Raw genomic sequence first — 16520 nt, 5'->3', positions numbered from 1 at the left:
TATCTATTCCAATTTCTTCTCCAGAGTGCCTGCCTAGTCTGACATTATAAACTGCCATCTTCTATCGCTGCCTCATAATTTCACCACTGCAAATTTAAACATACAGGAAACGAAATCAGGGAAAATAGTTTATATTTTCTTTAAAAACTGAACATAGTAGTAAAAGTGAGCATTAAAAGATGCTTTATACAATGCTCACACTTCATTGTGAGGAAAGAAAGTCCAGCTTCCTTAACTCCTATAAAGGCCACTACAGGGCATAATTTAGTGAACACCCAGAGAACCCAGAAGTTGGGCCTTCTTCTTATTTCCTTCCACCTGTGCTAGACAGAATTTGAATTCAAGCAAAAGACTAACAACATTCTCTGGTTTTTAAGAACTCCTTTCTTAAGGCTCTTTACTTAAAATTTGTTTGAAGAAAAATGCAGTGGGACTAATTACATAGAACATATCGTAACATTGACTTACACATACCTTTTAATAAAATGGTAATATATCATAAGTAGGTTCACTAAGAAAGGAATAATCTGTCTATGCATCTATATAACATAATAAATTCTTGTTCTTCGAAAGCCAAAAAATCCTGATTTGGGATCAAAGAAAAGTAACCTACCTTACCATTATTCTGTTTCATTAAGGTGTAGAATTCAGAAGCTCAGTAAATTATCAGCCACCTCTTGATAAAAGAGAACTTTTAACTTGCCATTAAGACAATAATAACTATTGAATGGGAGATACCAGTTGGAGTAAAACATACATAGCTAACAAAATACTACTGCTGGTAATGAATACCAAAGGTTTATTTTAAAATTCTAACCATGAGTAAGGAGGAAAAACCCTCAAAATGCTAATATGTAAGTAGTTATTTTGGGGAGTAGAGGCAAAACACATTTCAAGTAGTGATTACATGAGTCAACTTTAACCACCAAGACTTTTCATTTTGAAAATCATTATTCTAAATGATCCCACAATCATATTTTCTACCGTACTCTATTCCTAAAGGATTAGAGAAATGCAAACAGGATTTTAAAAAATATTTCAACATGAAAAGCAAAGACTTTGCAGCGGTGAAATGTTCTGCACCCCACCTAACTAGTAAGCAGACACAGATAGGTTAGAGCAAGAAGATTATTGCATTAGATGGCTCTTTCATCAGAGCAAGCATAGGGCCTGAGCCCAAGATCAGACAAGCTCTAGCTGTGTTATTCACTGATATTGACTGTACAAGATAATGTATTATTTGAAAAGCAAACTTTTTTAATGAATTAAAGCCAAAATCCTAATTCATTGGCTCCCTAGGAGTAAGTAAAAATCACATGCTTACAGATATGACAGATTACACTGTAATCCTAAATGTTTATGGAGGGATGGTTTTAAGTTCACCCAGAAAAGCTGATTGGAGACTTTTCATAACCAAAAACCTGCTTCGTTGTTTTGAGCAATTGGATTTTCTCTTTCTAAGCATGCCCCATAACCAACCAATATGTTTCAAAGACTAGAATACAATGCCTCTGAAATGTGTTTCAAAACTAATATACTAGAAGAGATGAAATGGAAGAATAGAATGCTTTAGAATAAGATGGGCTCTTCGTAATCTTACAACCATTTTATATGTTCTTTGCCTACCAGTTTATAAAATTAGGTTATTCTTTTTAATTTCTGAGAAATTGGTAAAGTAATTGAAAATAATTTGCATGCTGAAGTTATATGGGATGAACAGGGTATATGTAAGAAAAGATATTTGTCTTTCTGTATATGTACCTGTTTCTTTTAATATGTTCCTAGGAAAAGTACTGCCCCTAACAGATTAGCTGCTTAGCACACAAGATGCTAACTGTTCTTAACTGCATCAAGTCATTTAAAATGGTTATAACTGGGAATCTGTTTGTCTTTTATTTGGTTTTGGGGCTGCAAATGTTTCATGTTTGGTATAAAGTCACTCCAGGTAGAACTCAGCAGAGAAACCCAAATAAATATTAGATCTTTACTATTTAGTCACAACAGTGGGAGGAGTAGGGGGCTAAGAGATGAGGATAAGCACTGGCTTACCCCATATCCTTATATAAAATCCAATTAACAATGGCAAAATTATATGTCAACAGAACATTTTAACAATCTCTGGGAGAAGTGGTTACCTTTTTCAGATTCATTAAGTTAGAGCAAAGCACCATATTAGATCACTCAAAGCAATCACATTGAAATGTAATATCATTGTAACAAATTCAAGTATCATATAAATCTGCAATGCTACTTTCATTATTTTTGCTTACAGCATGATGCATTTGGCAGATTTTCTATAAACTATTTGCAAGTACGTTTGTTATTATTTACTTAGATTTGTTGGCCACTGAACTCCAATTCGTTGGTTGATTCAGAAACTTATTTGTGAAAGTCTGAGCTAATGTGTAAGCTGTCCTGTGATAGCTGAAATTATTAAGCAAACTGTGTGAATGTATAGGTTATTTCATAGTTGTATTTTCATCTCTTCTAGCATACATGTTTCAATACCCATATATAGAATCAAATGCTGTCTGTCCCCAAAGGCGTATTTGAATCTCTTATAATGTTGAAATGTCAATGGAGGAAATCTATTTCTTAGTTGCCCTAATCAGAGCATGGGGCCAATCACACTCAAATAGTTTAGTATGCATCATTTCTTGTCTAATATTAATATCACTGGGCTTTACTAAAGATGCTTCTACAATATTTCTTCCTATTTTAGGATTTTAGAGACAATGATTTCAGTATTGACTGACATATGGGTGAATCTCGGAAATGATGAAACAAATGCTACATTTCACATAAAACCCCCAATATTCTGAAAATTCTAGTTCCTTTCTTCCCACAGTAGTACTGCACACAATCCATGGGCAGGAGATTTAACACTGTGCTTTCTCCTGAATAAATGTTGAGTAAGTATGCCTCAAATCCAAACTAGCAATAGGCAGCACGATCACATTTTAGAGGAAGAGTTTTGCCATTTTCTACATCTTCTTTCTTAAAAACAAAAACGATGTGACATGATTGTAAACATCTTCTCATCATCCCAGTGCTATGCTTGCAAATGTTGAGTCTACAACCTCAATCCTAATCATGTACAATACATTCACAAACAGAACTTTTGTTTTTTTTAAAGGCAATAGGTTAAAAAAAACTGTAAACTGGATTCCATCCCAAGCACACATATTAATACAAGTATTGTCCTATATCTCCAGTCTTTCACCCTGAAAAATATACCTGAGTTTTAGCAGTTAATGAAAGTTTCAAGTCCTTCAAACTTTCCTTAAACCCTGAATGAAATAAACTCTCTGATCAGAAACAAAGCCCTAAATATGAGACCCTCTCTCTTGATTCATTGTGGGGTTGTTTGTGACAGGCATACTGCTGGCTCAGACTTGGGATAATTCCACTGTCAATTGGGCACTGTGTTGCACAGGACCATGGAAGCCAGATGATGCTAGGAAAGAAGGCAAGAATAGAAAGGATGTTCCCTTTGTCCATATGTATTCATGTGTGGCTCCATCTTCTGTGTATTCTGCCTTCCTTAGATTAGCTCTAGAAAAGATAAATGAAAGCAATTAGTACAAGTTTCAGAAAGATTAAAAACATGAAAATAAAAAACAAAAGGGCACTAGGTAATATCACAAATCTGTGAGTGTGTTTGACTTATCCGGTTTTGGCTTGTAAAACAGTAGCTTCAGGAGCATATAAGGAGGATAGCATTATAACTTCCTTTATAGGGGATGCAAAGAGCAGTGTTACGGTTTGAGTTAGTGGTATCCCATTTCTCTGGAGGAGAAGATGCTAACCTGGCTACCTACTTGCATATTTCCAACAAATGAGGTTCACTAAATATACTCAGGTATTTAAGGCAGATATCCTAAAAATTGGTCCTACTGATCTTGGGTATAAAATTATATTGTTAATATACAATCCAGTTGGCTTTTAGACCAACAATTTCAGATAAATCTAACATGGCATTAAAATATTTTATACTAATTTAACTCAAAGTCCTTGACAAATCATGCAGCAGCAAAATCATCAGTCCTGGAAAGAAATATGTTGAGAATGGCCAAATAGTGATTTTTTATTGATTCAATAGTAAGCTGGATGACCTGTAATTCAAGCCTTGCTTTTGTCAGCAGTTTACTAAGTTTTTTTTAAGAATGCCACAGCCTCACTCTTTCTGTCTGTCTTAGCTTTACGCTAAAACCTGACTTCCGGTGGTGTCCTCCTTGCTAACGAAACGGAGACCACCATCGTCCTCGGCTTCAATCCGTATTCTCCCATCGGAGGGCCCTGATCATCGGTTTTTGGGACCAGAACCACCCTGTAGGGGCGGTGAAGAAGGGGGAGACTGCCAGCTGGGTCGAGGGGAACTGCATCTCCCCTCCTTGGCTAGTCATACTCCCCTCCGAAGTTGGCTGCAGCGGTGGTCAAGTATGGCCACCCTAAAGAGGAAGAGCTAACCGGGACAAAGATTGTACAGGAGCAGTGAAGCATGAAACTCGGGCTAATCAGGTGCAACATTTAAACATAAGGTGCCCCAGAATTAAAATCTTAAGAATTTTTTAAGAGAGATAATAAAAGCAGCAACCAGAGAAAGTGAAGAAATTTTTTTTTGACAGCTGAAAGTGGCTTTGAACTTTGAAAGGAGGAAGCCAGAAGAAGAGATCTGTTTAAATTGGATAAATATATGATAAATATCCTCTTAAGGAGAGGATTCTGCAAGGGTGCATGGGATAGCATTGTTATATTAGAAATAGAAAAGGGTTAGAAAATATGTTTAGATGATTAAAGTACTGTATATACTCGAGTATAAGCCGAGTTTTTCAGCCCATTTTTTGTGCTGAAAAAACCCCCCTCGGCATATACTCGAGTCAGATTCCCCTCTGGAAAAAAAATGGTGTGGAGCTCCGGAGCTGGGCAGGCGCTTCCCTGCTTCCGTGTTTCCTTTGCAACTTTTAAGCATGGGGGTAATCGGAAGCAGAAAAGTTCTTGCATGAGGATATTTTTTTTTCTTTTTTTAACTGTTTTTAGGGGGGGGAAAGACCCACCGTCATGTGAGAATGCTCAGACATGAAATCTATCCGCCCGAAAATGTGTGTGTGTGTGGGGGGAATTTTAACAGAGGGAAGATGTAGGGAGAAGGCAAAAGCGATGGAAGATCCTTCAGGGAAACTGAGGGGAGACTCACCCTTGGTCCAGATGAGCCCCCTTCCCGCCCCTAAGGAAGCAGAGGCAGCCAGCAAGGGCAGGCAAGCCCCACTTCACGGACTCCGTCCGTCCTCACTCCCACCCACCCACCCACTCAAAGCCACGAAGTCCCCCAATCGCGCAGCCCAGAATCGCCCTCCCCTCAGGGGAAGCAACGACGCCCAGTTTTCCCGAGACAAGAAGCTCCGCCGTGCAATGAAAGCGCCTGGCTCTGGGCTCGCGGGCTCAGAAAACAACGCGAGCCGAGGTGGCTTCGGCTCCGCTCGGCTTCTCCAACATCCGGCGCCGCCCTGTTCTATGTGCCGGGCCCTGCAAGTCCGAGCAGCCAGCGCGTGGAGCAGGGCGGCACCGGAGATCGTTGGCTGCCTCTTTCGCAACACGGGAGGCCTTCCCCCGGCTGGCCAGCTGCTCTCCTCCTTCTCTGCCTGTTCTGTGTGGCCGAGGAGGAGGAGACCGGCCGGCTGGTTGGGGGAGGCTTTCTGCGCCGAGGGAGGCGGCTGCTGGTCTCCGGCTTTGCTCCGCTTCTCCGATGGTCCGGCGCCGCCATGTTCTTTACTTGGGCAGCCGGGCGCCCGCAGCGGCGCCCACAGCGGCAACAGGTTTTAAGTCATATTTAAGCAGAAATACTGAAAATTCAAAAAGAGCTCACAAACTTTTAAGCACCATTGCATGTTGTAGCTAAGAGTCAACACCAACTTGATGATAAATTCAATCATTCATATATCATCTAGAAAGCATCTTATTTACTAGATTAATAACCTTAGCAAAATGCATGCAAGTTGACCTTTACTTCCCACTTAGACAACTAGAAATCTCAAATCTTTCATAAAGAAACACTATGCTATTGTTTATTTGTACTTACTTGATCTAGAGGCAATGCTGGTGGTTTTCGTGGTTGCAGCTCTTCCAGAGTTGAAGTTGATGTAGGCACCTTTGGGAATGGAGTTTGTGGCTGTATGTGCATTCTGAAATCACAGAAAACAGAGAAAGAACTATAGTAACCACATACCTTTTCATAAGTATCTTTAATCCAAAAATAATTAAGGCATGGCCATGCGTTAAGATTTTCTGCAGAGAGACAGATTCACCTGTTTGATTACTCATCAGCTTTTAATTCATGTATCAAGGTATTCTCTTGGACTTTCTTTATAAGTGGAGGACACTGTACTTAGTGGTTCCACTGCAACATCTGAGGACAGTCTCAGTAAATGATGTTTTATCAGTATGACTTTGTATCCTGGCAGCTACGCTGCAAGCTGCCATAAGGCTCCAAGGTTATTTAACATCCCAACAAAACCCCAAAAGGCCATCGGAGTTCTGGAGCTAGACACCATCCAAATGTTGAACACCCATTTGTATTTCTTCATAAGACAGACTATATATTTCTGAAGCAAAATATGAAGACACTTATAGAATAAACGAGGACCAATAAATTGAGTTTAATGATTCAAGCCCTATGATAGCCTTAAATGGGAACTAGGAAATGTACTTATTGTTCATGAGCTTGCAATTCCTGAGAAAGAATAGGCATGTGAGTCCCAAGATGATGTTGTTGTTAAATTGCAACTGAGTGTTTAAGTGACCTCTATACAGATAATTCTCAACTTTTGACCACAATAGAGACCAGGGAAGTTGTTGTTAAGTGGTGTGGTCATTAAGTGAGGCATCATGTAACCACTTTCAATTTTACAACATTTTTTGCCATAGTCATTAAGCGACATATTATGTGACCGTAACTTGTGACCTCCTGCTGGTGATGATGCCTATAATTACATTGTTTGGTTCCTTTTGAAGACCTATCTCTTAATAAGGCTTTCCCTGTATGAATATTTTTGGCTTCATTTTTGTTTCATTTCTCTCTTTTTAAATTATGTTTTAAAAAATACTGTTTTAACTTACTGGTAGCATTTTAATAATTTATTATAAGTAACTGGACATTTTAAATAATGAAAGTTTATATAAAATTGTATTTAGTAACAACACAATTCCACACTTACCCTGGTGTTCTGTACACATCTGTACGTTGCCCTCCCAGGTTAGTTCCACGTCCTGCTTGTTCCATCATTAAGGCCTGAAAGTGTCCCACATTCTCATCTTGGCAACGGTACAGAGGTCCTTCATGAGCAAGACCATTGGATTGATTGGTAGCTTGATGATGTGACAAGTGAGCATTCACTGTTGACCCATAACCTCTGGCCTGGAAGTGGGCGGCTGGATGTCGTGATGCATATGGTGACGTCGTCTGCAGCATGATGCCATGGGGTGGGAAAGGGCCAAATCCAAATGCAGAAGAACTCACAGACGGCAAGGAAGTGCCGTACAAATACTCTCCTACCACAACTGATCTTTGCCTCTTGGTTGTGGCATTATGGTTGTCCAGATCAAGGAATTCTTTGGGACTCTCAGGCCTTTCTTGGGGCTCCTCTGCTTTCTCAGATTCAAGGGACAGTTCTTGTCCGTTGGCTGAATCCTCTTTGGTGCCTGCTATATCTGTTTGATTTGGGGAAGCCAAAGTGGCGCTAAGCACTTCACAGTTCTGCATGCCACTGCCCACTGTCCCTCTGTCTGAGAAAGGTGGTCTGGCCATAGAGGACTGGGTAGGTGAATGCCCAGAGGGGCTTGATGGGTGAGGGAAAGGCTTCTGCCAGTCTGAATAACCTTGTGGACAAGTATAGTAAGGAGGCTGCTGGTAGTGATGATAAGGAGGCGGCTGAGGATGATACGGGTATGGCACTCCCTGATGAGAACGATAGCGAGGGTAAGTGCCATGGGAACTGTTGCTAGCATGAAAGCCTCGAGCAGAAAAACGTGAGTGAGATATTGAAAGGGGTTTTGCTCCCATTATAGCACTAAAACCTTGAAATCCTGAACTGATGTGGTATTGTGTGGCTGAATTTGGATATTCCATGTTGGGCATATAAAGAGGGGCAAATTGGCTAGAGGTGCCCCCTATTGGATTTCCATCCACAGTAGCAGGAGTACTTGTGCTCTGTCCCATGCAAAGCACAGTTGCTTCTAGCGGATTTCCACCTCCACTGCAATCAGGTTTTTCTGTAATATTAGCAGGTGCACCTTTCTCTTCATTACCACCAGATGACCCTTCACCTATAGCATCATTTTCAGACATTGGTCCTCTCTCCATAGCTATTACAATATCACCTAGACAACTCTGAGATACAGAACTTGTATAGCTATTCTCTGCTGGCCATGTACTTTTGTTTTGTGTTGCTTTTGAGCTGTTCTTAGTGTCAGAATTATTTCCCTCCCCTTCCTGTGTTAAATTCTGCCGGGAACAGTCCATTTGCAATGGGACTTTAGAATGAGGTAGCAGTTTGGGGTATGTCTCTTCTGGAAGACCCTCAGTTTTCGGATTCACTTCTGCTGGAAGCTCTAATGCACAAAGAAAACAGAGGCATTTTACAGGAAAAGATTTAATTCAAATTTCTTTCATCATATGAACTGACACCTCTAGCATATATATTGGGCTCTAATTCTCAGTATCTGAGACACAATATTAATTTAGGAATTCACAATTTGTTTAGGAAATGAATTTACAAACTTTTCCAGTTTATTATTAATGTGCACACGCATATGTACATGCAAAGAAACACTACAATAAAGAGGGAAATTTAATGTGAGTCTGCCTTAGTGGATATCAGAACCAAACATATAATTCAGTTAATACCACATTTGCATACTGCTGAGTGTCACACTATCACCAGTTGTAGAAAGTTGTAAGTAGAACAAGAATATGAGGAGTATAATATATAATAAATCTCCCCATTTCCTTCACAATTATAGAACAGCAGATAAAAAAGAAAAATCTTACGCAAGTCTTACCCAAATTATAGCTCTCCAAATTTGTTAGAACTATAGTTTCCATGGACTATACTGCTTAGCTCAATTTGCTTCATTGCAATGGGGAATTAGTAGCATATTAATATTTAATCAGTATTTATGCATGGCAAAGCATCAAAGCTGACAAATTCCAAAGAAAATCCCAAGGACAATAGTAGTTTCTAAATAGGTCCACCGCATTATATAACAGAGCAATTACCCCCCAAGACAGCATGCAGTAGTCATCATTTAGCCACAGCGAAACAAGAATATATAATTACCTTGATTGTTCTCTGAATTAATTCTCTGGCTGCCGTCTTCAGAATTCCCATTCCTTAATACTGGTTTTAGAAGCTGAATATTAGCAGTTGCTGCATGAGCTAATTGTGGGAATGGTCCAGATAATTGTGAGGAAGGAGGCTGATGTGGGTGATAAGGCACGCCGGGTGGGCATACACGGGAGGACAACTGCTGCATGGCAATCATCTCTGGACTGTCCATCATGGAATCCCCACCCTGGGCTCCTCTCTGAATCTGAGAGATAGACCCAAATAATGAGGCAGGAAGCTGCTGCTGTATTCTTTGACTGGAGGCTTTTCCTGGATGCCGGATATATCCTGAGGGTGGAACTCCATGAGGTAGGAAATTAGACTGCTCAGACCATTGATTTGGGGGCAAAGGTTGTCTCACGGTCCGAGGATCCATTATGTGGCTCAAAGCATGGGGCAATATAGGAGAGCAGGGGCCCACAGGAGATTTCTTGTCCATTCCCAGGGCTAGCTGGTTTGCTGCATCATGGTTTCCATTCCATACAGCAGGATATTTATAGGATCTGTAAATATGGCCAGGGGGAAGCTCTGAAGTCTCTCCTTGTCTCATAGGAGGTCCATTGTGTCTTGAAGAAATAAATCCAGGCTGGTATTGCCCAGAAGAATACATATTGGCATCTGAGGGTGGGCCACTCATTCGACCAAGTTGCAAAGATGTAGAATGTAGTCCGACTGTGGAAACATGCATTGATGCAGCACATCCTTGCTCCTCTGGAGCTGGAAGCCGAGATCCTCTATGATCATTCAGACCAACTGGAGGCTGGAAACAAATATCATTCTTACCACAGACATATTACACAATGAATTCAAAATATAGATAACTAAAAAAAAATACAAAGTAGATTGCACATCTGTTATACTCAGTATTATGCAAGGTATAGCCTCTAAAACTCAGTGTTAGAGTAGCTAATGTACGCACACATACTCAAGCAGTAGTTGTTACCAAAAAGAATGACAATGTTCTTTACATAGGTCTGTTTTTGAAAATAGGGTAGAGACGTTCAGCTGCCCAGCTTTTCCTGGGATCAGGAAAACTGAAAATTTAGTATCATGCAATGGCCATTGATACATTTCCAAGCCTGATTAATATTACCAGTATTAAATTTTAATTGGCTTGAAATCAAGTTATCTTAGATGCAACCATTACTTATGTGATCTTCAATGTATACTTGTAATCCAGTTAGTATGTCTATCAGTAAAATCAACCTTTGCATTTTAACTTAAATTATTAAAACCAGGATTCTCCCAGGTTTAAAAAGAAGAATTTGAACCTTTAAAATTATAAGCAAAGCTTCTAGAATCTGAGAGGATAAGGAAACCCCAATCAATGGTTAGAATGAAGCTACCAATATCAGAAACTCTAGTGCCATCCACTTCTCACAGCAATAATATTTTTCTATTTCTAATTGCAGAGCAGATGCAAATGGACAATTATGCAGCATCACAGTTTGTGTTTGGGATGGACTCATCATTTCTATACATCCAACCTGTATAGGTTTGAAAATATCATCCCAAAGACTTCCAAATCTAACTTGGAGGAATCTAGGCACACTTATGCATGCACTGTTTGTATGAGTCTGAGAATGAATGAGGTGGTCTACCATTAAACCTGTCCACCTCTATGTAAGTCCCTCAGAAGATTCCCTAAAGAAACGAACTCCTCATACTTGAAAAACATCCTCCATCCATCCAATACACCTTGCAAAATCTTTCCATCCTTCTTTCTCCTGCCCTTTCTTCATTTATTACGGTAGACATTAAAAAACATACAACTTTAGAAAAAATAAAGAGATCTACAAGCAGTATAAAATTGAATAAAATTAGATCAGTACATACAACATTTACTGTACTGATTTTAAAACTAGTATTAGGATCAAGTCAATATTCAATTATTTACAAAGCCAGAAAAATATAAACAATCAATAAAAGGTTCTGTCCAATCTCAAAATTCTATCTTTATTAACAAATCAAGCAGAAGCTAATGTATTGAAATCTTATACTAAGAGAAACCCAAACTTTGGATGTCCTTAATGTTTATTGTCTGATTGGCCTTCATACACTCATCCCCAAAATCTTACAAATAAATACACAATTATAATAAAACATAGTTAGCCAAGTAGTTATTTCTCACTTGTAAACATAAAGTAGGTAATTACTTATCATAGATTTAAATGTAATCTTTAGATGTTCAGACAGAAGCTTGGCTCACATGTTTCTTACCTGCATGGCAAAGTGCTGGTGCTGCTGACCTGGCTCACCAGGATGTGGTTCTGGTACTCGTGGTGATCCATATGGTTTTGCTGGATCAGATCCACGCAGAGAATCCAATGTTCCTGGAATAGGTGGTCTCTGGACAAGAAAATAAGATTGTCTGTGAGACTTGATAGGCATCTTGACAGGAGATAAAACAGAAGCAGAAAAAATTAAACAGATACGGGAACAAAGATGCATTCCATCTTAAAATAATTTTTTTCTGATGCTTCAGCTGCTGTATCTACAATATTCTTCTTCCATTCTTCCAAAGCAATAAAGATTGCCTCATTTTTAGATAGAACATGGGGTGATGGGGATCCGATTGTATGTGCTCATTTTTTTTTTTAAAAAAAAGACTGTTACAATGCTCATGCTGAGGAGGAATAATTCACCACCTTATTTGAGAGTATAACTGATCATTGTATTAAAGATTAAATTGGACTTTTCTCTTCCAGTTGAACATATCAGTGATCTAGACTGTAATAGAGAGTGAAATACAAAGAACGTAGTTCTGCTTGCTTATTGAATTATTTGAAGCAACATAGTCCATCACTACAGGCCTGAAATATATTTATTTGAAAGTGGGTATAAAGAAATCCATGAAATGACTGTATAGTATAGTATTTTTGTTCAAATATTTAATCATTCATTTATTTGTAACTGAACTAAGTTTAAAGACTAAAAACAATCTTCTGGTCCTCGTACTTTTCAGGAATAGGTACACCATGAAGAAAAGAATAAGCAATGGAAATACTAGAAGACTGTGGTATAAAGGACAATGTAACAAGCAAATGGAAAAACTGAAGTTAAGATTTGGTGACTAATATTATTAGTCTGTGCAAAGGAGTATTTTCTTTTCTTGCTAGACTGATACTTACTATGTGCCCAGAATGGGATACACAACTGGGCATTCCACCATAGTGATGTGAATGCAGAAAGCCTCGGCCATTAGAAGATGCCATCTTTCCAGACAATTGAACTGGCTGGCTACTTGAATCTTCTGCTGAGGAAGAGATGGATAATGAGGAAGAAATGGGAACACGATGTTTTGCTTTATGAGGGGGAAGTTTTCCTCCATTTTGTACATGTGGTTGTTTTCTGCCAGATCCTTCCGAATCTCTGGATCGAGTCCAAACATTTCCTGTACTGGAACGTATGGTCCGATGGCATCTTTTCTCACGCTTCACATCCTCTCTGATCCAAAACTCGTCATCTGTGTCTCCATCTTCTCCAGGAAAGTGCTTCATCATTGCCCGATGAAAGCACCTCTCCAAATTATAAGCCATTTTAGTATAATCTGTATTTTAAAAAGCAAATAAACAGTCACATGGGTATAATAAGTTCCTTGGTGTTGACATTTCTTTTCTAATTAGATACTACATTCAGAATGTAGATTATTCTCTATTTGTTGGGAGGAAAAATAAAGACCAACACTTGGTGAAAAGCAAATAGGAATAAATGATCAGGACATACACATTTATTACCATCACAGTTCCCAATCCCTTTTGTAATGGTAAGTCAGTGGTTTCCTATTTCAACTTTAGTTTCTGTCACATCATAGATATCAGCTACAGAGAAAAAATAACTTTTGGAAGTAGTCTATTTTTATATTGTATGTACAAAATGCATTTTTTCATATATTTATTGTGAATGAATAATTATGTGCTTTTTCCTCTCCTATCTACGAGAGATTTGAAAATATATGGGGTGTTTTCCAATTTACAGGCATCTAAGTGAGTAATTTGTATTTCTATATTCTTACCACTATTTTCACCATTGTATTTAAGGCAGTTCCTGAACATAGTTTTCATATCGCCCACAAATTCCTCCTTGGTGTAGTATTGGCCTCCATTTAGCTTTTTCTCCATACTGGAAATATCCATAGGAGCCTGAAAATATTACAATGGGGAAATATACACCCTCATATTTTATCAGATTATTATTATGGCAGATTCTATGCTATCTACTTATAAGAAAATTTATTGTTTACCTTAATAATCTGGTAGTAATTTGGAGCATATGATTCATCAACTGGTTCTAGGAATGGCCAGGAGTCCTTGTGAGCTTTTACAACATCTAACACTGTCAAGAAATAAAATTGAATAATGTGTTATTTATACAAACAGGAAGTCCATATTTTATGAATACACAGATTTTCCGAAGCTTAAACTTGGATTTAAGCATAAAACGAGGACCCAGATTGTTGGGGGCAATAGGCTGATTTTGTAAACCCCTTAGAGAGGGCTGTAAAGCACTGTAAAGCAGTATAAAAATGGATTTGGAACTGACCTTTGTACATGGCAGTGAATTCATCATCCAATTCAAAGCTGTGAAGATGAAATGCAAAAATAAATACAAATAACCTCATCTTTCCATCAACTCTCGATTAATAAAAATGTTTCCATCAACTCTCGATTAATAAAAAATTAAGCATTAAATATTCAACTCCAGCAAATTGCAATTGCCTTTCCAATGCAAATAATTCCATTCATTTTCTATAACTCTCCTTCCTGTCCTTCTTTGACTTAAATATTTGGGTAAGACTATAAACCATGAAAAATGAAAAACCCATAATAAAATAGAAGTATGATTAGTAAAATAAAAACAAGTAAACTGGATGTGTAAAATATCATGGAATTTACAGTTGCTTAGTGTATCCTTAGTTACTCATAAGCTTTATGATATTCTTTCCTGTCTCTAACAGAGGAAGTGATAATTGCTTTATAAATGGAATTATATATTTGTATTTATGGAGATTTTGTATTTGTATTTAATATACTTACAAGTCCTTAGTTTTCTCCTCCCTAGCTGGTGAACTGGGATCTAAATGGGAAAGCTCAACGGGAAGCTCCTTTCCCTGGGCCAGCAGCCATGCCCTCTCTTCTCGAAGTTTCCTTCTCTTGGCTCGTTCTGCTCATGGAGAAGAAAGTCATTACATTCCTAAAAAAGCTTTTTTGCCCAAAAATCCAAGGGGCTGATCAACTGGGGGAAGGCAAATCTAGAATTAACAGTTTCTTTCTTTTATTCCTATAGAAAAAATATTATATATATATACAAATATTATATATGCGAAGTAGGCTATTTTAAACATCTCAATATGGAGTAAAGAGATATTTTAAAAGAGCAATAGAAAATAAATGTAGGAAAAATGATTAAATCTGGATGATACACAGTGGTACAGTGGTTAGAAGGCAGTACTGCAGACTACTTCTGCTGACTGCTTGGCTGCCTGCAATTTGGCAGTCTGAATTTCACATCCTTCCATGGTCAGTAAAATGAGGACCCAGATTGTTGGGGGCAATAGGCTGACTCTGTAAACTCCTTAGAAAGGGCTGTAAAGCACTGTAAACAGTATAAAAAAATCTAAGTGCTATTGCTATTTATCTTAATGGTAAAAAAATATTAAAATTCTTGTCTTCCTGAGGTCAATGAATCATATTTTGATCTTACCACTGCTATACTGAAATGGATCCCATAAAAATATCTTGAATACAGCAGTGAGTTATAAAATAGGGTAACGAGGCAACTAACAGAAGAAAGTAAAGAAGCCGAGAGTCTGTTTAATCTTTCACCTTCACACCTCACAACTTCAGCATAAGTGGCTGAAAGTCTACTTTCCTGCACCCATGACAAATGTTTTCAGGCTCTCCTTTTTTTAAAAAAAATGCACACTTTATTTCAGTAATCCACATGCCTTCAACAGCCTTGACTTTTTCCTCCATTTCTCGTTTCCTCTCCTCCTTCAGCATTTGTTCCTGTTCCTTTTTCTGAACAGCCAAAAGAATCTGACGTTCTTCCTCTTCTTCTCGACGTCTCTGCTTCTCCATTCTACTAAACACGATTGGAGACATCTGAAGAAAGTCATATATCTATTTAGTTATTTTATTCCTATTTTGTTGCTGTCCAAAGAAGTGATGTTGAGATATAGTTCTCTGCATTTTATCCTTAAAATAAAACTGTGAAGGTTAGATATTAATATGCCAATATGAGTTCTAAAGTACGTCAAAGCCACATTTGCTCATGCATCGAAAGATCCTAACCCAATATCCCACTGATCCTTTCTGTCACTAAAGGCAATTGGAGTTGGTATATTATTTCAATATTATCAATATTATTTCAATATTTCAATATTATCTCAAGAAAGATTAGCAGATTTCAGTGATCCATACTTTGAAAATGAGTTAAAGACAGCAGGGTCTTCGAAAATAGGGCAGAAACTTCAAGTACTATATCCAGAATGTGGTAACAAATGTATGACCTGGGTACAGGTATTATTAACTGTAGTAGATCACCAGCAAATTGCTGGTTATGAATGGTAGAGCTCTTTAGAGTTTGGGTCTTAATATATTTTTCCTTTATGCATCCACTCATACCTGAAGCATTCTTATGTATGATTTCCTTGGTAAATGGGATGGATATTCTGAAAGGCCTTTTCAGTGAGCCTTTCACTGTATTTATAGAAAATATTCTATAGAGATCCTGTTAGTAACAAAATTAACTTCAGTTTATCGTTTTCTCTGGTCCTTTAAATCAGGGGTCCCCAACCACCGGGCCGCGGACCGGTACCGGTCCGTGGATCACTTTGCACCGGGCCGCAAAGAAAATAAAAAATAAAATAAAAATGGCGGCTTTCTTCGCCTTCGGTGAATGCTGCTGGGATCAGGGATCAAGGACACAAATGAAAGAAGGGGAGGGAGGAAGTAACCAAAGCCTGTCCTACTCTCTGGCTCAGTGGCTTCGGTTTCCTCCTGCCTCGTTCCTCTCTCAATCGCTCTCTCACTCCTCCACCAGCCAAGGAAGAAACTGCTTCAAAGAAGCCGGCAGGGTGGCTTCTCCTGTCGGCGCAGCTCCCCCGAAGCTCCCGTTCACCCCCACCCCGCCGCC

General features: G+C 38.5%; 1 protein-coding gene across 1 annotated transcript in view; it reads right to left on the bottom strand.

The window, feature by feature from the left end:
* Positions 1 to 3549: 3549 nt before the first annotated feature.
* CECR2 (CECR2 histone acetyl-lysine reader) overlaps positions 3550 to 16520 on the bottom strand; it is a 112803-nt gene continuing 99832 nt past the window's right edge. The window contains exons 9-19 of the mRNA XM_087969153.1: positions 15331 to 15487; positions 14420 to 14546; positions 13926 to 13963; positions 13627 to 13718; positions 13399 to 13525; positions 12515 to 12933; positions 11604 to 11732; positions 9336 to 10143; positions 7215 to 8607; positions 6080 to 6182; positions 3550 to 3555 (exon numbers count right to left, since the gene is read on the bottom strand). Of these exons, the coding sequence (XP_087825279.1) occupies positions 3550 to 3555; positions 6080 to 6182; positions 7215 to 8607; positions 9336 to 10143; positions 11604 to 11732; positions 12515 to 12933; positions 13399 to 13525; positions 13627 to 13718; positions 13926 to 13963; positions 14420 to 14546; positions 15331 to 15487 (3399 nt within the window). The remainder of the gene's footprint in view (positions 3556 to 6079; positions 6183 to 7214; positions 8608 to 9335; positions 10144 to 11603; positions 11733 to 12514; positions 12934 to 13398; positions 13526 to 13626; positions 13719 to 13925; positions 13964 to 14419; positions 14547 to 15330; positions 15488 to 16520) is intronic.

The sequence above is a fragment of the Notechis scutatus genome, chromosome 6 (genome assembly GCF_049901735.1).
Source record: "Notechis scutatus isolate UNSWTSFEM ecotype Mainland chromosome 6, rNotScu1.2, whole genome shotgun sequence".
Lineage (NCBI taxonomy): Eukaryota > Metazoa > Chordata > Lepidosauria > Squamata > Elapidae > Notechis > Notechis scutatus.
This window is presented reverse-complemented; position numbering and strand designations above follow the sequence as displayed.